This window comes from Artibeus jamaicensis, unplaced genomic scaffold (assembly GCF_021234435.1).
Source record: "Artibeus jamaicensis isolate MK-2021 breed Jamaican fruit bat unplaced genomic scaffold, CSHL_Jam_final contig_465, whole genome shotgun sequence".
Taxonomy (NCBI): domain Eukaryota; kingdom Metazoa; phylum Chordata; class Mammalia; order Chiroptera; family Phyllostomidae; genus Artibeus; species Artibeus jamaicensis.
The window spans coordinates 30392394-30418170 of record NW_026521843.1 but is presented as its reverse complement, the minus strand read 5'-3'; the positions used below and the strand labels follow the sequence as shown (position 1 = coordinate 30418170).

The window sequence follows — 25777 nt, the reverse complement described above, 5'->3', positions numbered from 1 at the left end:
CAGGCAAGCAATGCCATGGCTGATGGCAGGACCCCCAGCCCTGGCACCAACCAACCAGTGGAAACCAGGACCCTGAAGGGGCATACCTGGAAAACTGATATTCAGTTGAGATCCTCCCCCTGAGACCTCCAGATAAAAGCCCTCAAGACAGGGACCCTGCACGTGCTTTCTCAAGCATCCCCACCTCCCCTCCCTTTTGTCTCCCAAGATGTGTATCTCTCTCTCCCCTAAGCTCCAAGGGCCCTTCTTTTGCCTTTGTAACTCATTTCCTCAGTCCATTTCTTCTATGGTTCACTTCTTCTACCTGCAATTTTCTAATTAAACTTTCTCTTCTCGTTTGAGTCTTGGCTGTGAATTCTTTCTTAGCCAGAACTCAAGTACTGAGGTTGCTGGACCGAGGTCTAACACCTGGTGCCGTTTTGCTGCCAACACTTTCATTCCCAAGTTAACCTGTTTAAGATCTCAGCTTTCATCATTCCTCAGGGTAGCCTTTCCTAAAAACCTAGATTCAGTGTTAATGTTTTGATTACTCCCTATCTTTTCTTTCATGGCAATATTTACATTTTTAAAAGAGGAATTGTCTATTTTTGCTTCTTGGTGCATATCACATGTCTAAAACTTAAAAGCCCAATGCTTGAGTTGAAAAGATGCTCAGTTAAACAGAATGTAGAACTTTTTCTCAATTCCTGTCCTGACATACAAGATTATGAGTGTAGCTACTTTGCAGAGCTCTGTTTGCAGTCGCTCTTTAGAATTCTCAACCAGTAGACAGTAATTTTGCTTGTTCTTAAATCTCACCTAAGTTAATGTTTTCTACAATCTCACTTTTCAACTCTTAGTTTCCTATTTTAATAAAATTTCCCTACAAGCATGATTTATAAGTATAAACTTAAGCCGAAATCTCAATGCTGAGGAAAAGTTTTGTGTAAGAATCACTTTCAATTCAGAAGGGATGGTATTTACTACATTATGAGATAAACAGACTTTATAACTTGCCTTGAAGTTCAATGACAAAGCTATCTTTTCAACAATGTATTTGTAAACAACTTTTGGAACACAAACTATCCTTAAATACAAGAGTTATATTCTCTATGTAGCACAAGGCTATTTAAACTTTCAGTTGACAGCTTCTAAACATTCCTATACTTAAAAATTCATGAAGCATATTAATGCTGTTATTTTTAAGATTAGCAATTGTTTTCATTCTTAGATTTTCAACTTTTACAAAAAAAGATTTAACACTTTTACATCTAAGATTTTGCATTTTTGCTAGTTTTATTTAGTTTTAAAAATTATCAAAGTAGAATATCCTGAAATTCTTGAGAATAGTTTTTAGCCCATATTTTAATAATTTTTCTAAAAAATGGTGTATCTTTCCCCCTCAGAATTAGTATGCCCTAGAAAATGGTGATTAGAATAGAGAGAATAAAACTCTTGTATGAAATACATGACTCCCCAAATGGCTATAATTAAAAAAAATCTTATTGACTTTATTGGAGTGACATTGGTTAATCAGATTATATGGGAGACTCAAGTGCACAATCCTATAATACATCATCTGTATATTGTTTTATGTGTTCACCACCCACCAAGTGGCAATGATTTTTAAATGACTTTGTATTTCAAAGGGATGCCTTGGAAGGAGGTCTTAGAGTGACGGTAGTTTTAAAATGAAGATGCCGGTCTCACTTGACTTATTTTAAACAGACAACAATGGGCAATGGGTGCCTATGGGTTCCCTATGCAGAACTTCAAAGGGAAATGACGGGGAAAGCAAAATCAAGATGTTGGTTGTAGATTATTCCATTTTACAATGGATGCCTTAATATTTAAACATATTGTGTTACTGGCATTTAAAAATAATTTTAATAATTTCATATTCTATTTCATTCTTCCTAGTTGTGTTTCAAAAATCTCACATATATGTATGTGAAATAGAAAAGTTCAACTTTAGGAAGAAAATCACTTCATTGACACTACTTTAGCTTTCAATGATTAAGATGACATGTAAAAACCAGGGAGAACAATACTTAAGAAAGCAAACTTTAAAAAGTATCTTGAAATCGAAACTTTATTTTTTATCTGTATGTAATTCTAACTTTGCAACACTAAAATGGAAAGTGTGTGTGTGTACAGGACTGAGTCACCTGCCTCTACACTACCCACCCCAAAGAACAGAGAAAACACAAAAATGTTATAAAACAAGGTTTATTCTGTAATACCTTATCATAATGAATTGCATCTCTTTGGTAAAAATAAACTTTATAAACATCTTAATAATCAGAGATTACATACAAAAACTAAACTTTTGTTAAGTTGTTTTTAATATCAGCAAAGACTGGCAACTGAGAAGTGATCCACTCAAACTGCTCACCTACTGGTAGTTAAAAAACTCAAACTCGGGGCAGTTTTTATGCTGCATTAGAAAAGAGGATAAGGAAACAGTATAATCCAAATTTATTGACTCAAATAGCATTCTTACACCTTCATTAAAAATAAATAATAGTTACAATGAATTGGCAGTTATACATTTTTTATACACTATATGATGGCAACATAATACTTTAAAATTAAGCACTTAGTTTTAATAACAACGTACAACACTTTAAAAACAAGTGTTGACAATGGCACTGGCAGTTAGATGCAAAAAAAATGTGCTTTAAGAAAAAATGGCAGGTATAACATTAAAATACTCTGTTTTTCAATAAATATTTTCTGACTACATCATTAACAAACTGAAGTAAATTTCATTTAATCAAAGCTTACACATTTCAAATAAAAAGTATAAAATATACGTAAACCAGAAAGCCTCGAGTTTCTTATTTAAATGTTATGGTCTTCACATAAGAAGTTGTTAAATCACTGTAATATTTAAGACAATCGTCTACAGATTTGTGAAGTATTCACGTATGTTGCCTAAATTGCTGGGAAAGGCTTCCTGGTCTACCAAGACATACACATTCCCTCTTTAACATTTTCTCTAGCTTTGAATTCCTGCTAACATATGTGTAACTGGCCATCTAGTAGGAACCCTTTACCTAATGTCTCAGAAAGTAGCAAAGAAAAAAATATATATATATTCTAACTTTACTATGTACACGGAAACCTAAGTTAAGAAAAGTCATGCTGGCTATAAGGAGAACAGGAAAGGCTTGAAGGTGGAAAAAAAGGAGGTGACCCACCAATAATTAGCTTTTCCATGAATACAAGTAATGTTTTCTTCATCTGAATTTGAAAATAAAATATTAATTTAGTAATATATTGCACAAATAAATTTCAAAAATATATAGTAGTCAAGAAACACTGATTCTATTTGGGATGTGAAAGATAAAGATTGTGTTGAGGCAAAACTCTTCCTAGGGATCTTCTATTTATAAACTGAAATTGGCTGTGATAAATTATATTGATGTAAGGCAAATTATAAGTTAGCTTAAATCACAGTTTTAAAATCTGTTGGAAAATATGTAAGTTCTCCAGGATTGTTGTTTTATTACAATAAAATTTGTTGATGATAGATATATTATTGGAAATACAATTTCCAGTCCATAGGACTTCGAATGACTTTCCTTAACTGAGTGGTTATTAGCCATATTTTTATCTCAATATACCTGAGAAATGAGATCATAATGTCTACGGAAGTAATAATGGGGGACCATAATTAAAAAGGCTCTTCCCCCTGAAAAATAACTGTGTTGGTAAGTCAGTAAATGGAAAGTTAGGCACTAAATTCTGTACAAGAATTAAGTGTAAAATATTGTGTAACTTCTTCCTGTTAGCTTTTAGTGCAAAAGTGTTTATTGCCCTTGCTAGTGATAAACTTCAACTTTTAAATTTGTGGGAAGAGTACATGAAGAGAAAAAGAAAATCCAGTTTAAAGAGTTATTAAGAGAAAATAATTTTGAAGATTCCTATTAAAACTTGGAACGACCCCCCCATTCTTGTTTTAGATCATTTTCCTTCACTTACAAAGAATAAATATCTAATAGAAAGGAACTAGAGAGAACATTTTTGGTGCAGAATTTCAGTCAAACAAAATAAACTGGACCCAGATCATTGAAACACTGTTACTAAGGTCTATTCACAAGGCCATGGTAAATAGTTTTAAAATATTACTAAAATGATTTTATAATCTGTGTACTATTTTATACTGTGGTAAAGCAATTTTTGGTGTTATATTTACTAACTAAAAGATGCCAACTTTCTGTTGTAGACATGACATATGTGAAGAAAAGACCAAATACCTCATCCTGCATGCTTATAGACTATTTTTCAATAGAAGATTGAAAAACTACCAACTTCCAACAGCACTGATTCTATTAATGTGGCTAACCAGGTTCAATTACAATTAACATAGAAACAGAACAGATTATATTACCATTGTTCTCCCTGACTTAAAAGTCTTGCCAATTAAAAAAGACATTTTCATTATGCTTCTCATTTGACAGTTTTGCTCTAATAAAACTTAGAAGTTAAAATATTTGTCTCAAAAAAATCCAAGAAAATGCTTTGTACTCATAAAAATAGCTGAAAGTAACAAATCAGAATCATAAACCTGTGTGTGTACATGTATTTATGTACAGGGTCTGGCACAAATAACACCCTTTTATTACAAAATCATAAGCATGTAATTCTGTAACATAACAATGTCACACTCAAGCACACCATATGACATTTTAGGTGAAATGTTCAAATTAAAACTATAAGTTTTTACACCCTACCGACCACACTCTAGCAGGCGTTACTTCTGCCGGACCTTATATAAATGAAATCATCAGAAAATGAAAACAAGGTCATTGCCTATGAAATAGGATGTTGGAAAGTTGCTTCTGCCATTATAAAAAATATATATAATGAATAAGTTCAGTTTTATTAGTATCCCTTATACCTTCTAAATATGAAAATGATATGAAAAAAATGTTTCATACAAACAGACTTTTTTCAAGTACTTAAAATGCCTTAGTCAATGCACATTTGGAAATGTAATATAAGATATTTTAGCATGGATTAATGGCACATAATAGATATTACACTGCCTCCTCAAAAGGGTGTATTTTTTGAGATTTAATTTTATATACATTTTGAGATCCATGCAGGTGCTTTGTCTCTATAGTCTTGTTAAATCCATTGTAATTTAATTGAGTATATACAAATTTAATTTATAAAAAGCTTGGACAGAAGGTTTTTTTCCTAAATGATGACATTCCTTCCTGTATTTATGACATAAGTAATATTATTCAAAATATTTGTATTAGATTACACTCCATTCCTACTGTAAGTTTCTCAGAATGTAGTACATTTAACTGGCAAATGAAAAGATTAACTGGTAAATGAAAAGATTCTCTTATTGCAAAAGTGTGTTAAAATGGGTGTTAACTTCATGACAACTCTATAGCTATATCCTCTCATTGGGTAATTTTCATTGAACGAATGACAGCTAGGGGCTAATATTTAAACATTGGTTGCAAAGCACCATGGGAAAGAATAGAAGGCTCCAGTAAATGCTATGGAGTATCTAGCAAATAAAAAATTTTCAAAGATAATATTGTAATAGGAATTGGAGTGCTCTTAGATGACATTACACCACAAAACTGCCTTTTAAAAATCTTATAAATCTTTGCTGTACTCTCTGCCTGTGTAACCAAAAAGAATTTTCTAGACATCTAAGGTCTTTTCCAATTTACATTCACCTTTGTTATGCTTCAACAACAAAAAAATTAAGACGAAAGAAAAAACTCAAATCTTATCCTACTGGATTGAATATGTCAGAGAGGAGTATATGAGAAAGACATAAGCAAAATTTTTAACTGGATCAGCAGTTAATTACAAATTGAGGAAAAGGAGTTTCCAATTAATACATTATGACATATCAGCAGAATAAAAGATTTCTCCTACAAGTTTAAGACAGAAGCTGTGGGTTTTCTTATTTAAAAATTTCAAAATCTTAAAGACACATCACGAAAATGATGCTTTTAGGACTTCACATCATATTTATGGTTGGGCATGATCCTAATAGCAATTATTTAATAAAAGTTAAAACACAAACAAAAATGTTTTAAAATAAACAAGTAATTGGCATCCCTTCCCCACTCTAAAACAAAAATAAGTCCATATGGCTTTGATTCCCTTGTAAAGAACTAAGTAGAAGAGTATTGCCACACTTCAAAATAATTTCACACTAATAGGTATTTCTATTTTTTCCGCTGCTTTTGATTTTGTGCCTTGGCAGTACTTATTAGGGAACCCAGACATGTACGAATTCCAGCAAGGTGGAGCAGAGATCCAGCTGCCTCTTTGAGCTCCTCATCAATTTCTTGACATGACTGTTTTCGCATCTTTTTGCCTGGCTGCCCCTTTGCAGAGGCCTCTGCACAAGCCTGTGATGCATAGCCACTGTCTCCAAGAGGATCATCTTCGTAATCAACGTCTGTATCTTCTTCACTGTGAAATCCTTCACTGCCATCACTTCCCACATGACTACTCTTTGGGATAAATTCATATACCTCATCCACAGAAGACAGGGAGGACACGCTAGACCTGGATGCACAACGCTGTGTTGCAATGCTATTTGCACTGTAATTGTGATCTTCTTTTGGATCAATGCTGGTGGCTAAAGAATTACTTTCTTGTAATCGCACAGCACTGGAATGATTAAATGCATTACCATAACTCCTTTTCTTTTGCATTGCTGTTTTAAGAGAAAGAGGCTTCTCACCTGTGGAAAATAAAACTTCCAATAGGTCAAATGCATTTGATTGCAAAAACAGGCCATTTAAAACAACTATATAATTCCTGAATAGCAAGTGCTACAGATTAGTAATGTTTTGTTTACGCAACCATATCATCCTGTAGGTATTGATCTGAAACATTTTTAAACCACTTAATGATATATCTTGACTTTCCCAAGGAAAATATGATGATTTGAACTGCTCGCACAGAATGCCCAAATATGTATGTTATCACTGCATTGAATTATCACTACAATGGTTTGCTGTTTCCTTGTTGATATTTGTAGGTTCCCAATTTTTCACTACTACAAATAATACTGTAATGAAAATCCTTTTAGATGCCTTTTCTCACGCATATGAAAATACTTTTCCAGAAAAAAAAAAACCTAGAAATGAATTAAGTAAAAGGGATATACACATTTCAACTTACAGTTGGTATTTCCAAATTGCCCTCCAATATGGTTGGACCAATTTATATCCTACAGTTTATGACAACACCCAGTTCCCATACGTAACACTTAATATTATAAATCATTTAAATCTTTCATAATCTCATGGACAAAAAAAGTATCTCAATATTGTTTCATACTGCATTTCCTTGATTTCTAAAGAAGTTACAAATTTTTTCAAATGTATGTTGTCCACATAAATTTCTTCCTGAGATTCACCTATTCATATATTTTGCTAGTTTTTTGAACTGGTTTCTTATTTCTTACTTGTAGAATCCTTTAAAATTTTCAAGCTGAATTTCTAAAAATGCTATTTATTTCTTAATTTCTTGTTCAATGTAACATGATATATCTTAGCAATAACCTCTCAATCTCTCAAATGCTCACTAAATTAATGGAAATACAGTAAAAGAGAAATTAAGTTATTCAGATATAAACACAATTTAGCTGCAAAGAATATTTTTGCCATAACACTTAAATATCTTGCACTCTGAATTACATTTGAAAAGGCACTCAAAAATGTATTTTACGAAGAAAAGCCTGATTACTTACATTCTAAAATTCCTTGCTCTATGGACGTATTTAAAAGCATCATTGCTGTGGCAGCATCAATATCAGATTCTGAAAAAGGAGAAGAGTGACAATGTTAATGTTTTTAATCGTAAGTGTTTGCATGCACCCAAAGGTAACCACTGTTAAGGTTTTGGTGCATATTCTCCTACTTAAAAAAAAAAAAAAAAAGAATGGTGATGGAAGGAAACTTGACTTCAGGTGGTAAACACACAATAAAAGATATAGATGATGTATTAGAGTTGCAAACCTGAAACCTATATAATTTTATTAACCAATATCACCCCTATAAATTCAATAAAAATTAAACAAACAAAATGAGGCACATATTTTGCCACTTGCTTTTGTTCATTTAAAATTATGAACAGTTTTGTGAACAGTATCATATAAAGGAGGATTGAGAAGTATGAGAGATGATAAAAGTTCTCTTCTTTAATTATTTACAATGAAAATGAAAACATGAACTGCATTTTAATGAGATTTGCCTTTAGATAGACTAAGTTACCTAAAAATGTATTATAACTTTTTAACATTTTTACCTAATATTTAAAAAATACCCTTACCTATGAATATGTGCAGTCATAAAGTACTGCATTATTACTCGTACAGGCTAGTTACAAGAAATAAAAACATACATAATTGATCAGTCTAGATCATGTGAATCTACAAAAGCTAAATGAATAATTATTGCTGGCACAAAATATTAGTACTAATGTTTTTAGTCATAATTATATATGTCTATAAGTACTATAGATATATAATACTCCAAGGTCAAACATAATTATGAATGTCCCGTAAGAAAAATGGGCTTTAAAAGATGGTAAAATCAACATGTTCTACTCCAGATAAGGTCATTTGGCTCTCATGTTTATTTTTATACTGAAGTTCCTCTCTACCTTAGTGATCTATTAGTCTGAATAATTGCGGTTGAATAAAAGTGAAATGGTAGCCCTGGCCAGGTAGCCCTGTTGGTTAGAGCATTGTCCACATATGCCAAGGTTGCACGTCTGATCCTGGGTCAGGACACATACAAGAATCAACCAGTGAACGCATGAGAGTAAGTGGTAAGTGGTACAATGTTTCTCTTTCTCTCCCTCCAAAATCAATCAATAAAAAAAACTTTAAGTGAAATGGTATAAGCTAAAATGTGAAGGAAAAGTTAGAAAATAATTAAAAATTTTAGATTATAAAGGATACACTTAAAATAAGACTCAGATATGAAAACTCCCATTTCTATCTCAAAGCTAGAAAAAAATTTTATTATCCCAAAGCTTTTCATTTTACTTGTAATATCTAATTATAAAGTTACTTTAAATAATAGAGTCATTAAAATACTAATTTGTTTTTCCCCCAATGTGACTGTAAATTCTAAACAGGCAGGAAATATTTGTTATTGACTTTAATAAACAAGCTTAAGTAAATCATAAGACGGTTGCTATGAGGGAGCACATAATATGAGAGTTCTTTTCCCTTGACCTCATGAAACAGAGTCTCTATGTGAATGTCTTTCCAATGAGATGTCAGCTTCTTCAGGGTGGGAACTGTATCTTATCTGCTGTTTTTCATAATGTCTGGAACAACAATAGGTCCCTAATAAAGGTGTAAAGAGTAAGCATATTATATCTTTGCCTCCCTTTCCTTACATAAGCTGAGTATCACCAAATTACTAACACTGAGTACTTTCAATGGTCTTGGCATGTGTTAAGTATTATTAACTCATTTAATCCTCAAAACTTTATGATATGGATACTATTAGTGTTTCCATCTTAAAGATTAGAAAACAGATGCAGGAGTCTCTAGGAATGACAGCTGTAGGACCTGAACCTCAGTAGACTACTTCTAGAACCCAGGCCTTCAATTTGTACTCCATCATCATCCCTTAATGGTGAGTAAGGACCCATAATTGGAGTAGGAAATTCTTCAGAAAATTACAGAATATACTAGAAATCATTTATTCTGTTATTTATTCAATAAATTGAGTGTCCTGTTAGGAGCCTGACAGGCTGACAGTCACTCCTTGAGTGACTCAAGGCTGTGGGAATACAGCAGAAAACAAAACAGGAAAAACCCTAATCTCAAAACACAAAGAAATAATTAAAACACAGTATGCCAGAGAGTGAGTGATAAGCACTAGGAAGAAAAATTATTCTCTCCTCCAAGGGGAGGCTCATACTGAGAAAAGTGGCTGCAATTTTTAATACAGAGGTTAGGGAAGAGGAGAGGGTAATAGTTGAGCAAAGACCTCAGAAAGGTCAGAGAATGAAGCCATGTGAATATTGGATGGAAAAGCACTTCAGAAAGAACAGCAAGTAAAAAAAATTAATCAATGATTCACACATGTCATAGCCAGGAGGCTTGCAAAACAAAGACCTTTCTTATTCCTATCTTCTAAAATGAGACCCGACTACAACTTGATAGAGTTCAGTATTCTAACACATCTTTGAAGATAAAAAAGTACAGCCAGGAGCCCATATTGTATCTCCGTGTGAACTGGAAAAGAGGCAACTCTCTCTCCAGGTGGGTGCTTTCCTGCATCAAGGCGCACAGCTTGAGGACTGGAGTGTGGGTTGGATTTCAGACCCTACTCATTCCTTAGCCAGTTCAGGGCACAACTTCCATGGCATTATGCAAAAGCACTAACAGATATTTTGCTGCTCCATGAAATAATTTTTCTTTTAATAAAAAAGGTTTTCCTATTTCCAGTTATATATATATAAAGGAGGTGGTGGTGAGGGAGCAAATCCAATACTACAGACCTTCACTATAGTGAGGAAACAATTAGAGAAAATGTATAATCTTATAAATGAAACAAATAAAATCTTACTCAAATTCAGTATATCTCTAATTTGACTTCCTATAGTAAACTTCCATTACAATTCAAGGAGTTATATTTCTGAATGGTATACCTAAAACTAAAGACAACAGGTAACAGGCTTATCCTGGCAATATAAGTAAGCTGCACTAACACCATTTCTTTTCTCAGTTGTCAAATATTTAAAGTGATAACAAAATTAGGTACTATTTCTGTACCAAAAGAATGATAAATGTGTTCCTTAAACACATTTATTTCTTGTAGAAGTTATTATAGCCTCATTAATTTGACTCTCCCATAGAATTAACTTTATGAAACCAAGACTTTGCAAAAGGATTTTATCTACATCTGATTTGCTTGGTTTAGAACATTTGCAAGTCTGCTTCCCACAATGCCTTGTCAATTAACTCTAACGCTGATAAGTTTAACTTCAATGTTAAAATATGCATTAGAGAAATGACTCATAACACTTGGTAATCAAGAAAACTTGATTATCGCCCTGGTTGGTGTGGCTCAGTAGACTGAGTGCCGGCCTGTGAACTGAAGTGTTGCTGGTTCAATTCCCAGTCTAGGGCACATGCCTGGGTTGTGGGCTGGGTCCCCGTAGTGGGTACAAGAGAGGCAACCACACATTAATGTTTCTCTCCCTCCCTTCCTCTCTGTCTAAAAATAAATAAATAAAATCTTTTAAAAAAATACCTGATTTTCAATGATTTGTCTAAGATACAACCTTGAGCTTCTTTGAACAACAAAAACTCTGGCAGGCTTCACAATAATTTTTATTTATACCAACCAATCTGTCTTAGTATTAAAAATAAAATGAGGACTTACTTGTTTATTGTTACCATGAAAATACCTCATAATGTTATTTTTTCATTAATAAGTACTTAACACTATTTTAAAGGTGACTCTGTTTTAAAAATACATGCTATTAGCTATATTATTTAACATACCCAGTTCATGAAGAACAAAAACTTTGTTTTATAAAGTTATTTGTATGTACTTTCTCTGAGGCTACTTAGAAGGTTCTGTTATCTCATTCTCAGTCCATTTGTTTAGAGCGTGATATAAGAACCTCAGAGGCAGAATTTAAATAGGTATAAGCTCAGCAATAACTAAGAGGATTTACTGCCTCTATCAAAATTAACATACACATTTACAGAGCATCCAAATGGAGAAGCTGTCTCCTGTGATTTTTTAGGAGAGCAATTTCAATAAATTACTAATACTTCAAGCTGCCTGGACCATGGGGTTTACTTTCACTTCAATGAAGATACAAATTATGCTCATTTGCAACCTTAAATATGAATTCAGATTTGCACTTAGCCTCTAATATTATCACTATCTAAATTTTATATTTGCTTGTAGTATATTATAGTGCTTATGTATAAATACTGAAATCTACTAACTAGTATGTGAGTTCCATTTTTACCTGCTTTGTTGTTCACTGATGTGTCCTTTTTTAAAAAATGTATTGGTTGAATCTTTTATGTGCCCTGACCAGAGATTGAACCTGCAACCTTGGTATCAGGACAATGCTCTACCAACTGAGCTACCCGACCATAGCCTTCACTGACAAAGCCTTGGTAGCTTAAAAGAGTGCCAAGCACACAAGTGTGCTCCATAAATATTTTTAGACGGATGAATTTACCACAAATGCACAGCAAACCAAAGATTGACAAAAAAAGGTTTTCTTTTACTATCTTAGTATGAGATTCCTGTGTCTCTTGCTACCTGTTACACAATATTGTAACATAGATACTAGTACATAACTGCTGCGCCTGTTTTGGCTGATACTGGTTTCTGAAGTTCCTAAGCCTAACTTCTGTTACTCTCATATGTGTCTAAAGGTCACTCTAGTAAAATGATAAGAAAGATGTTTCCATGAAGTGATAAATGAATCTAATATTAGAATCTAACATCAAGCCCAACGATGACACCTAAGTAATCTTTACAAAATTGATAATGTCACCTCATTCTTTAAAGGCTCTAATGTCTCATATCAGGTAGGAGTGCAGGCTCCAAAACCAGAGTTCCTTCTTCTCTATTTACTAGTTGTGTCACCTTGAGAAAGTTGCTTAATTTCTCACAACTTCAGTTTCCTTATTTGGAACATAGTACCAGGACCTCAAAGAGTTGTGAGGATTAAATGAGATAATGCATGCAAAGCATCATAGTAAGCAACTCCATGCTAAGTGATGTTATAATCATTGGAAAAAGTTGAAAATCACGTTAACTAAGTTCTCCTGGATTTGGTTAACTTCTTCGTTGGTCTTGTTCATACTAAATGATAACATCTATAGCCACCAGACCAAGGCTACCAGTCTTCCTCTATACTCCTAGGCTTCAGCACACTCATCAACCCACAGCTCCACAGGTTAGCCAAATCTTAACAAGGTTAAGAATGCTCCCACTTTTGACTCCAGCTCAACCAAAACTCCTTCCTCTCCTACGATGCCTTTCCTAACTTATCTCTAAGCATAATTTGGCATTCACTTCCTTTTCCCCCAGTGTCCTCTACATAATTCTAGCCAACCTTTTTCAAATACACTCAGTATTTTCTGAGACCAGAACCTGGGTCTTTCATCTGTGCATATGCAAAACAAACCACTACACTAAAATGCCTGGCACTATGTAGGAACTCAACAATTACTGGTAGAATAAATAACTGTTTAATCATTTAGTGTTCTCTTTTTTAAACTTTTCCCTAGAAATCATATTAAGAGAGGAGAAAAAGCAAATTTCCTCAAAAGTCTATGAAATGCCCTAAAGTAACCTGATTTAAACATACATTTTTTTACACTTTTGTAAATTTTATGTTTTTCTCTTAAAACCTATGAGAACTTTATATTCTATTCCAGGACAGATCTGCATTTGTTTTACCCCAGAATACCAAACACCTTCCCCACCAAGTTAATTATTATATGGGAATAGACTTAAGACTTAACTGTATAGAAATGAAGGGAAATAAGGTGCTAGTAGCATGGGGGAGATCATGCATAACATACAGAAATCATTAAAGAGAAGTACCTACACTCTTGTTATAAAAACAGTGGCTGAAAACTAGCAGGAGAAACTTGTGAAAGTATCTGCTCTCCAAAAAGAAGAAGCAGAACTTAGATGAAATGAAACAAGAGCAAGACAAGATTCTAAATAAACTCTGTAATTCAAAAATAAAATCTTCTTAAAGTGTATATATAAACTCAGCTTAAAAGACTATGGGTCATGTATTAATGAGGTAATAAAACAATAAAGGAAGTTTCAACAATACATAAATGTAAAGAGAAACCACATTTGTCCATGAAGTGATAGAAAAATGGACACTTACCTTACATGAACCCAGAACATATCTGAAGTGGACTCCATATCCACTGTTTTTTTGCAAAGTTCTCTTAAGATTTTTCATATTCTCTCCCTCCCTTATTTTTACAGACCATCATTACATTGCTTCCTATACTCAGCTTTATTGTAATTCTAAAGAGCCAATATGTTTCTGATACATGGGAAGACTTTTGGTCTGAGAATTTCTATTTTTAAAAATCATAGTCTGCCCTGGCCGGATAGCTCAGTTGGTTAGAGCGTTGTCCCGATATGCCAAGGTTGCGGGTTTGATCCCTGATCAGGGCCCATGTAAGAATCAACCAATGAATGCATAAATAAGGTAAGTGGAACAACAAATCAATATTTCTTTTTCTCCCTTCCTCTCTTAAATCAACTTAAAATAATTTATAAAAATTGTAAAAATTTTTCTAGGCTCCAAAAGCAACAATGCTAGAAAACTTTATATTAATACATCACCAATCTATAGTATCGGTTATAAGTAGAGGAAATAACCCACTAATTCAAAATTCTGATATACATTCAAAAAAAGTTTACAAAATTCTAAAAGTTAACTTATATTGCCTTCTTAAAGTTCTTTACACTTAAATAACCTATAAAAGAATTTCCTGAACCATATTTAATCCAGGAGTTGGCAAACTGCTTCTGTAAAGGGTCATTAAGTAAATATGTTAGGCTTTGTGGGCCAAGAGGCAAAACCAAGGATACACTACAGAGGTCTCTGGTGTAACTACTTAACTCTCCTGTTGCAGCAAATTTTCTTTTTCTGTTGCAGGAAATTTTTACAAGCCTCCAAATATTATTTTTATTTTTTCAACTATTTACAAGTGTAAAACCATGCCCAATTTATAGGCCATACAAAAACAGGTGACAGACCAGATATGGTCCATGAGCCATCGATTGCCAACCTTCTGTTCTAGCCACAGATGTACTTGCAAAGATATGTGATGCTCTACTGATGATATTACTGAGAAATATTTTCCTATTTTGAAGGGAAAATACACAAAAAAGGAAACAAAAAAATTGGATTGTACAACAGTATGTATAGTATAGTAATTGGAGAAAAGATAGGTTTGTGGGCATGTCTATGCATGCATGCAAAAATCACCTACTCGCATATAAAGCATAAAAAGAACCAAAACAATTCTACCAAAATGTTAACAGTAGAATAAAGGGAAGTTTTAATTTCTCATTTATAAGTATGTTTATTTTAAAAAATTTCAATAAACAATAGTTGTTTTACAATTAGAAAAAAAACTTTAATCCTAATTTTTAACCTGAGTTTTTAATGATCTTACACATACCTTTGAGGGTTTGCACCTGGTTCTGCTTGAGTACAGAGCTTAAGTAGTGAGGTGATAAAGAGCCACTGAAAAAAATAGAGAAGACAAATGTACTTACAAAAACCTTAATCTCACTTTTTATAGAACTTAGTCACAAACACAACTAATGTGTGCCCCCCCCACAAACTGTTTTTACCTTTTTTTCTTTGTTAATACTACTCAGTTTAGGAAGAGTATGCCACAGCAGAAAGAACATAAGATTCAAGATTAAATCACAGCTATTTGGATGTTCTTAGGCTAAATAATTAATCTCTTAGCTTCTTCATCTGTAAAAGAGGAATAACTAAACCTCCCACACAAGGTTACTCTGCTAATTAAATAAGGATTATGCATTTAAAATGTTTGGAACAATAAGCAATACATTATAGTTACTACTTGGTGTTGCAATGCTGAAGTTTGACATAATATCGCTGTTGGTGTTACCACAGAAATAAAAGTGTTTATCAAAACAAATGTTTAAGGAGTACTGTATGGTAATGATGCAAAACAGTTAAGTCCCTGATTTTATTAGTAAATGTCATTATCACACTAAGCTTTCTATATTCATGAAAAGAGACCAGCAATTTCTTTTTAATTCCAAAAATTAAAACATTCCAGGGACAAACTACTTCTGTTTTTTTTTTAGCTTGTGATAGCATTAAAAAATCTGTTTTTCCAACTAAATTAAAAATCTATTTTCTATTCACAGTTTTATATACATTGTATCTTACTCTCTTTCTCAAAATTACCAATTATGATACAAAATGGGCTACACAAAGGCATGTGAAGTGAAACTGTCATTCTGCCAAACAATGAAAAAGATAAAAATGTTTCTAAAAATATTAAGACAATGTCTTAAGGTCAAAGATTAGCTTTATGCTGTCATTGTTTAATCTACTTATTAATCTCCTTAATTTTAAGTCATAAAATCATCTTTATCTACCTTTAAACATGATAAAGTTAACAAGTATAAACAAGAAAATGCAACATATGAAAGGCACAATAAAGTGTGGTTTTGATGATATACAAAAAATAGCACCAATTTTCCCATTTAATCTTTAATTTTAAAAAATAGAATAGCTAAATAGAATACATAAGTGACCATCATAGAACTTACTATTAGATTCTAAATTATTATTGTTTTTTAAGTGGAACATAAGCATCAACATTAACTAATAGATATCTATTCCTAAACAATGAAGATATAACTGATAATTTCTTTTCCATATTTCATAAGAATAAACCACTCAGTTCTTGTTACAATGATCCTTTTATCTACAATATGTTAAACAAGGTACAGCAAATTAGACATACTAATTTTTTACTGTATTTCAGCTACCTCTAAAAGTTATCAAATACTACTGAAACTAACCAATATATGAAATGGTGGTAATTGTTGCAGCTGGGACTTCATTATAACCTTCTCTCTACTTTTGTGTTTATTTGAAAATTTCTACTTATTATTTTATTACAAAGGTTTAAATATTTTTCAAAAATCAAATTAACTGTTATAGACAACACTTAAAAGTATCTTGACAGAATCTGACATTTTAAACTCAAATGAATATATCGTATTTTTCAGACTATAAAAATCATTCCACCCTTCCCCCTCCAAATTTGGGACAAATAATGGCTGTTAATGCTGCCGCTGAGTTGTTTACATTTACATTGGTGAAATAGTATGTAATTTATGTTATTAAATATTTTATCACATTTTTTGCTTCAAAAATTTTCCTCCTCTAAAACCCAGGTATGTCTTATGGTCCGAAAAATACAGTACATAATTCAAAAAGATTCTGAAGGCTTTTTAATAAGAAAACAATATCAGATTTAAGGAGGTTGTGCATTTTCAGATGTGACTTAAAATGGGAAAGGTGTGAGACCAATAGGAGTCACTGGGTTCGAAAACAAAAAGCAAGAAAACACATTACAATTACACTTACCAGCAAAAACAAACAAAAATCATGTTTCTTTAGAGCTTAGTTATAACATATTCAGTATTACTACATTTCCCAGAATTTATATTCTTATCCATCCAATATTGTTTCCTAACAACACAAGTTAGACTCTAAGTAAACCTGCCGTAAACTAGTGTCTTATCCATAAATAATTCTTTATACGATAAAAAACCCCAAACCCCTACAACTTTGTTGAGTTTCTCCATCTCACACAAGGGAATCTCATAAATCAGCACTGACATTTATATGAAGACCCTATACCTTTGTGCAGATGTTAATGCTGAGGGAAAAGGTTGCTTCTTCAGTGCTTGCATAAGGTTGGGTTTATACTCTGGATCAACACACCATAAAGAACCTTTCCCATTAACCTAGAATAAAATACACAAGAATTAATAACCTGGAACTTTAAGACACACACAATTAGTGTATGAATGTTTTTATAAATATGAGGGGAAAAAACCTCCTATAGTACCTTTTCAGTACAATGCAAAGGTTGAAGTAAGCTTGCTAGGAATACACTGTGTGATTGAAATACCCGAAGGCAGACTGCCTGGGTTCTTATCTCCTGCTCTGCCATTTACCTGCTATGTGGCTGGCTAACTTCTATTTCTTTGGGCCATTATTCCCACACTTGTAATGTCAGATAATAACAGTACCTACACCACAAAGAATTGTTACATGGGTTAAATTATGCATAAAGATTCCTGCGCAGTGCCTCGCCCAGAGGGCCACAAGGCCGCACAACTCTAGGACATGCCATTCACATCACAATCGGTAAGAATGATACAACCCCAACTTATGTTATGCGTGCACAGCATGGAGAAGTGCACAATGTGGCCCTCTACACGTTAAGATGTCACAAATGCCATTATTATTGTTATAGAGAAATTAAAAAGAAAAATGCTTTCTATGCAGCATCATTTCCCCAAAACTGTTAGGGAATATGGTATTAAGTGAGGCATCAAAAATTATTATTTTTTAAATGGCATTAACAGCAAATAATTTAATAAATGGAATGGTAAGAGTCTGAAAGAGTAGTAAGTCAGTGATAAGTCAGTGACTGAGGTATGGAAAAGACTCTTGTAAAAAATAAAAAAAGAGGGAGAAGCATCATTCCTTCCCTTAAGAAGGTTAAGTTTTAACATTTGAGTGACTTCTGGATAACATGGCAATGAGCACAAAAGCCCACATGCCATTAGAATAGTCAATAAAATCTAAAATCATGTGATTTGTATGATTACTGGAAACTAGAGAAAATATAAATAAAAATGCCTACTAAACTACAAATGGGAGGTGCCTAAAAGAAAGACCTGCCTGATCCACAGTTCCCATAACATGAGGAACAGCTACGGGGAAGGTAAACGGGAAGATACCAGGAAGGTTTCGGGAAGATACGTGAAGAACCTCACTAATATTATCCAATGTGCAGCAGCAAGGCCAGGCTATAATTCCCTTGAGTGGGTTTAAAAAATGCTGCACATTTTGCCACACTACACATACTATCAGCTTAAGGAATCTACATAGTCCTGCTATAATTAAACCTGCTTTACGTGGTTTCCAAAGTTATATGACACAAAGCCTCTTTCTCTCAGGTAACGTTTACAGACTCGGTGTTTTGTGGAATACCTATAAGAAAACCTGATGCAATAAGTCAATTCTTATAGAATATGCTTTCAAAATATTAATGAAAAAACAACAACAAAATCAGGTAACTATACAGGCACCTTGTGTCTCTCCAAGAAGTCCAAGGCTCCAATAAAATTTTAAAGGTGCTGGAGTATCAGAAACTACTGCATATATTCCATGCAGACTGTCTGCCCCTAAACCTGTGTTTTCATTTTCTTGTCATACCCCTCAGTTCCTCCAAGCCTTAGAGGCTATACCAGAAAAGAAGAGGTTTTTCTAGGCATAAAAAATGAAAAAACAGATTTAAAAATTCAACAATTGAGGAAGTGCCTTTTCTAAGGACACGAAATCAAATCTCATATTTATTTAGCAGTGGTGCTGTGCTGCCCATGGCTCCCAGCGATATTTCCTTAAGGTCCTGTATACACATGTGACAGTGGCTGCTGGTATGTGTCACACATAGATCACAATTTTTTTTGCCCTGGCTAGTGGGGCTCAGTGGATTGAGCACCAGCCTGTGAACCAAAGGGTCACAGGTTGGATTCCTGATCAGGCGACATGCTTAGGTTGCGGGCCAGGTTCCTGGCCAGGGCATGTGAGAGGCAACCAGTTGATATATCTCTCACACATCGATGTTTCTCTCCCTTTCTTTCTCCCTCCATTCCCCTTTCTCTAAAACTATATAAGTAAAATCTTTTTAAAAGATCACAATTTTAGAACCTGATACAGAAAGGAAAAAAGAGTTAACAATCCCACAACCACAAAGTTCTCTGACCACTTGGAAATTTGTAAACACTCTTGGATTAAAAAGCTATCCAAACTACAATTACAGATTACCTAGTAATTAAGGGCTTTGAGAAACACTGTTGTATCAAAACTAAGCAGATGTAGCCATAGCTCTACTTAAAGGCAAATTTATATCCCCAAACACTCTTCTTCTTTTTTTTTTAAATTTTTATTTATTTATCTTTAGAAGAGAAGAGGGAGAGAAATATCAATGTATGGTTGCTTCTCATGCATACCCTGCTGGGAACTGGCCTGCAACCCAGGTATGTACCCTGACTGGGAATCAAACCATGATCTTTTGATTCACAGGCCCATGCTCAATCCACTGAGCTACACCAGCCAGGACTTATATCCCCCAAACACTCTTCTTCTTAAACAAGAAATGAAGTATCCGACACAAGCTTTTGTTACATCTATGGGGGGGGAAGAAAAAAATAAAACTATATAATATTTTATAATGTAAATATATTTTATAAAACCATATAAAAAGAAAACAGATAAATATATAAACTAGAAATGAGGAAAAGAATGAAGCTGATAAATTCAGGAGAGTATTTGAAAATATTTTTTATCCTTACCCAAGGACATTTTTTTCATTGCTTTTTAGGAGAGGGAGAGAAACATCAATGCAAGAGAAGCACCAATTGGCTGCCTCCTGTGTGCACCCCAAAGGGGGATCCTATGCCCCCAGATCAGGGACTGAACCCACAACCTAGGTATGTGCCCTGACCATAATTGAGCCCACAGCTCTTGGGTCATGGGACAACATTCCAACCAACTGAGCCACATTGGCCAGAGCAAGAGAGTATTTAAAAACCATCAATACGTTATTCACACTAGTTCAGCTAGTCAAGTGAAGTGACTAAAGGACTTGAGGAACCGTCGTATCCCCCATTAATTCTAACTTCAAGACAAATCTTTCCTATTTCCTTAGCTGAACATCCCAATCTGCATATCCTGAAGAGAAACCCAACTATAAGCATATTCTACAAATGTACCACAACCATACACAGCTTACACACAGAACCCCACAGCCACACCAGGAGGGAGTCCAAAGGCAATCTCAGCCCACTAGGCCAGAGCTAAACACTATGTGTATAGTGGTTAAGAGTGGAAGCATTGGAGCCAGAGTGCTTACTTTAGAAAATGGCTCTACCTCTTAACAGCTGTGTAATACCCTTCAGAAAAAAATATCTATGTTCTCTGTGTATTAATGTGCTCAAAATATATCTTTATATAAGTTGTACCCACTTCAAGAATTACTGTGGTAAGTTAATTCATGTAAATTGCTTAGTACACTGACAAACACATAAGCACTCAATAAAAGTTGGCTACTAGATAGCTTTTTCTCTACAAATGTCAAAAATCAATTACCAGTGTAAGTATAACCTGTCCCCTCTCCCACCATGGGATGTACAAAATTTCCTCAGAACCTCAGAACACATGAAATTAGTGAAATTCAAACTATTTAATTGTTTTTTTTATAATACACCTCTTCTATCTCAAAAACCATTTCTTTAATTCGAATTATACTCTAAAAGCACATTAGCAATTACTTAGACAACAATAAAGTTTATGTTTTCTGTTCCCCTACTCTTTGTTATTTGTCGTGATGTGTCATGATGTGACTGTTGTTGATGTGATGAATTACAGAATGCTTTCATCTCCCAAAATCTTCCTGAAGGTAATACTGGTCTATTACTGAGGCTCTTTTACCTTACAATATCATGTGTTAATTATTAAGGCAGAATGGCACAATGAAAGAACACTTCTGCAGGTTTAAAAAGTGAGGTCCTAAACACTGGTTATTGATTGGCTATGTGATATTGAACACATATCTCAATCAGTCCTCATGCAAAATTTATCTATAAAATAAAAAAAAAGCAGGCCATTTGAGCTGTGATGAGATTTAAAGAAAGTAATTTATATGTGACAGATACAAAATAAGTGAATATTACGGGGTTATTCTGAAATTAGCATATGCATATTAGAGTTTATAATATATAAACTATATATATAAACTATATAGTTTATAATATATATAAACTATATATATTTAATTCTCTCATAGAGAGAATTTAAAAAAATTAACAGTAAGAACAAAATCAATTAATTCTACATAAGAGACAAAATTTAGGTAGTAAAGAACAAGGAATAAACTAAAGTTAGAAGGGAAAAAAGCTCATCTGAGGATAAGTATGGTGATTGAGTATAAAGTAGTATTTACCATCCTCACAATTTAAATATATAGGAAAAGAAAAACATGGGTGGCATATCACACTATGATATAGGAAGTAATATATCATATATCAGCTAAAACTTTTTTCTAGCCTCCTGTGGCAAGATACCATATAACTGTGCCAAACAAGTATTTGAAATTTTTTTCCCAAAGGAAGTTTTACAGGTGTATTTTTAGATTAAATGATGAAACTTCTTAAATTGTATATTCAGTCACTTGGCCCAAATGATAATTGTTTTGATAGGGAAACAAAATTATAAAATGTTAGCACCCATAACATCCTTTGCTCCCAAACCATTCCTATTTCACAGAGAAAAGATATGCATATATTATTTTTCATATATTGACTAAGATAATCATTATAATAATTCTAGCCATGTTCTATCTTGGTATTGCTGAGATTATACTCTTAGAACTGTTTAGTTCAAGTCTACTACTTTTCAAATTCTATTATAAGAGAATTGCAAATTGTTTTGGTAGTGGTAGACTTGCTGGTTCCTTGAAATAGAAAATTAGAAAATCTGGTACTGAAAACTTGTAGTTCAGGACAGTTAAGTATCTTGAATAAGGTCTCCAAATAACAGTCTGGTTTATGTTACCATGGTAGCACTTCCTTTCACTGGGTCTGTTCACGACTATCAGTGACAAGAGATAAAACTATGCATTTGCTAATCTATGTTTTCGAGTCGACAGCAAAAAGGAACTTATTTTTAATTAACTCTCAGATTAAAACTTTGCCTCTTCATTAATGTGCTTAGATGATAGAATGCAAATAAAAATGAGCTTTAGAAGAATTGTTTTAAACTAAATTTGCATAAAACAAAGTGAATTTTTTTGTGTGTGGTAAAGACAGGAAATGTGCATTCTCTCATTTACGATTATGCATTTTGGAACTCTAAGGCTTCTGGATTTATTTGGTAGAGAACCAATGAAGGTTTTGAAGAAATGAGCTGAATTTTTAAAATATTTACCTTAATGGAAGTTGTAAATAGACTGGGAGAAGAGGCAATGTTCATTATTCTTGAAATGATTTTATGTACTTGCCCTATACACTTTAGTAGAGTTCCCCTCTTGACCACCTTTTCAGTGGTTTTTAGAACCACTGAATTTAAAAGAATTAACTAATTAAAAACCACATTCATGACTCTTGTGTATAGCATGAACTTTTATAGCAATTAGCATGACTTTTTCCGCCTGAATTTCAGCTACTGAAACAAGTCATTATCATGCAAATATACAGAATAAAATTGTACTAAACCAGGTAAAATGTCAAGTTTTATATTTCCCAGCTAACTTTTTTTCCAAGGGAAGTTAAGTTTTACAAATGTATTTTTAGATTAAATGATGAGACTTCTAAAATCCCACTTTGGCTTTATAAAAAGTTAGAAAAATAGATATAAGGCTTGGATGTTAATGTTTAAAATATAAAACCAAACCCAAAAACCACCATGTTTAACTTTTGTAATTTTAAAATCTTGAAGCAGAAAAATACTATGCCAAGATTTTTAGACCTGTCTTTTGAGAGTAGTAACTATGGTATTAATGATGGGGAAATCTAAATAGCAGGTATTCAAACTGATTGGACATCATCACCACTTTGTAGTTTGAACTGAACTTTGCCATCTTGCCTTCTTTTGAGATTATCATCTCCATATAACTAGTCGTCCGAAAAGTACTGTCAAGGATGCCAACATTTAATGGAAGTAAGTATACCCTACTTGCCTTCTGGAGATTAGAAGAGAAATACTGTCATCTTGAGGCATCGGTTCAAGAAGTATTTCATAAACTATAATATCCATAAAGCTTCCCAATCCTACTTCAATCTATCACTTTCTGTGTCCAAATTTCAGACATTTAAGCAAAGTGTTCTACTGATTTTTGTGAAGACCATCACCTGTGAGTTCCTTCCCTCACACCCTGACTTGTGATAATAGCTTGATACTTTTTGTCCCAACACATAACAATTTCTATAGTTATTCTCATATTCTTTACTGTCTCTGAACATGATTTCTTTCTCTTTATCACACTCTCCCTGTACTCTGGACTTAACGCTACCATTTGCTAGCTCTCACTTCCTTAATTTCTTTCTTTCTCTGAGCATTAAAAAACACTCCAGTTAATGACATAAATAATGCACACACTTCAAAATTATGGATAAAAACAACTTCCTTTTGATCATACCACATTGAACATATTATTCTACAACTTTTATTAAAAATAATACCACAGCAAATATTCTTACATACATTACCTTCTACACAAGTATAAATGTTACTATAGGGGAGAAATCAGAATCTGATCCATTAGAACTAAGGATATGCAGGATATGCACATTTCTAATTATAATAATTTCTGCCAAGTTGCCTTCAAGTTTGGTCATATTAACGATCATAATTTATACTCTTTTGTAATCAATGGTGTGAAACTATTGATTTTTTAAATTTCCCCATGTCCTCATCAAATTTGATGCTATCAAACATCTAAAATTTTTACAATCTAATAGGTAAAAACTGACCTTTTGTTTTTGAATTCGTATGTCCCTGATTATGTTTGAGGATGAACACCTTTGCATATGTTTATGAGCCATCTGTATTTCTTCTTCAGTGAACTGCCTGTTCATATTCTTGCCCATTTTTCTATTAAGTTTTCTTTTCTTTATTGAATTATGAGTTCCTTAAATACAGTGGTGTGTTGCTGACTATAAACATATCAACTTCACATTTAATGTTGTTAGCTTGAAACTGGCCATAATGGAAGTATGTGTACCATGGAAATCTGAAAAAGCTATATCCTTGCCATCACCCAATTATTAAACATTAACCAGCATACCACTGCTTATGTTTGGATCCTAAATCTTTTGGTTGCTACTTATCTCTCAATGACGTCTTCTTAGCTATGTGATATGCAGCAATTTGTTACATGGCAATAAATAACTAATAAAACCTCCTCTAAGTTAGCATAAGATGATGCTATGTGCTAATGTCTTGTCACTCAGGGTATGTCCATGGACTAGCAGCATCAGGATCACCTGAGAGCCTGTTAGAAATAAAAGCCTCATTCCCCATCCTAGATTTGCTGAATCACAATCTGCATTTTAACAAGATCCTTAGGTGATCAGTTGGTACATTTAAGTTTGAGCAGCACTATCCTAGAAAATACTTCAGTTACCTAAAAATATAATTACTTACTATTTTAACTTTTATTTTACATAAGAATAAACTCCTACCATTTTGGGTATAGTAAGCCATAAGACAATATCACTCCTAGACTAGCAGGGAAAAAAACCAAAATAATCTACAAAATCATCATTTTTATGCACCTGTATGAGAGCTAAAGCAGCAAGACAACGGAAATACCTAAATTCTAAACTGTGACAGGGCCCTGTGAGTAGAGATGGAACGTGTAGACTGTTTTACCTTTGGCAGAGCATGGAAGAAGTGACCGTCATAAAAGAAGAAAAAAATTACTTAAAATTTAACAAATTCTTAAAAGCCAATGTGAGCTAGCAAGACCAGTTAGCATCCCTGGTACTCCCAGACAGAAAGAGAGCCTGCCTCCACTAGCCAGCATTTTTCCATGGGCTTCCATCCTGTGCTCTAGCAGGGCAGGAGATCTAAGAGACTTCCTTGAGTCTCTTTAGATACCTTTCATCAAAAAGAGATGAAGACAGATATACAGAATCTACCAAGGCAGAACTCATCCATGCTACAGGCCCTGAATGAGCATAAGGTGAGATCAGGTGTCACTGTGGGACAGGCACACAACCTTCACACACTCTGGACAAAGCTCCAATATGAAGCAAAAGCTATCTGCTACTGAGAGACAAAATACCCTGCCCACCTCAGTCCCACATAAATGGTGGCTGCTGGGAGAGAAGTACCAAACTGAGCTATCCTGATACTTCACTGACACGAGGCAGTGTGCCACGTGTCATTAGGAGAAGGGCAGAAA

The 25777-nt window shown here is 33.6% G+C and overlaps 1 protein-coding gene across 7 annotated transcripts in view; it reads right to left on the bottom strand.

Annotated features, from left to right (window-relative positions):
* Positions 1 to 2192: 2192 nt before the first annotated feature.
* The window catches only part of FOXN2 (forkhead box N2), a 58157-nt gene continuing 34572 nt past the window's right edge, over positions 2193 to 25777 (bottom strand). For all 7 annotated transcript variants that reach the window (XM_037161218.2, XM_037161219.2, XM_053666909.1 and 4 more), the window contains 4 exons: positions 17437 to 17543; positions 15200 to 15264; positions 7727 to 7795; positions 2193 to 6712 (listed from right to left, as the gene is read on the bottom strand). In XM_037161218.2, coding sequence (XP_037017113.1) covers positions 6189 to 6712; positions 7727 to 7795; positions 15200 to 15264; positions 17437 to 17543 — 765 coding nt within the window. In that variant the 3' untranslated portion in view covers positions 2193 to 6188. The remainder of the gene's footprint in view (positions 6713 to 7726; positions 7796 to 15199; positions 15265 to 17436; positions 17544 to 25777) is intronic.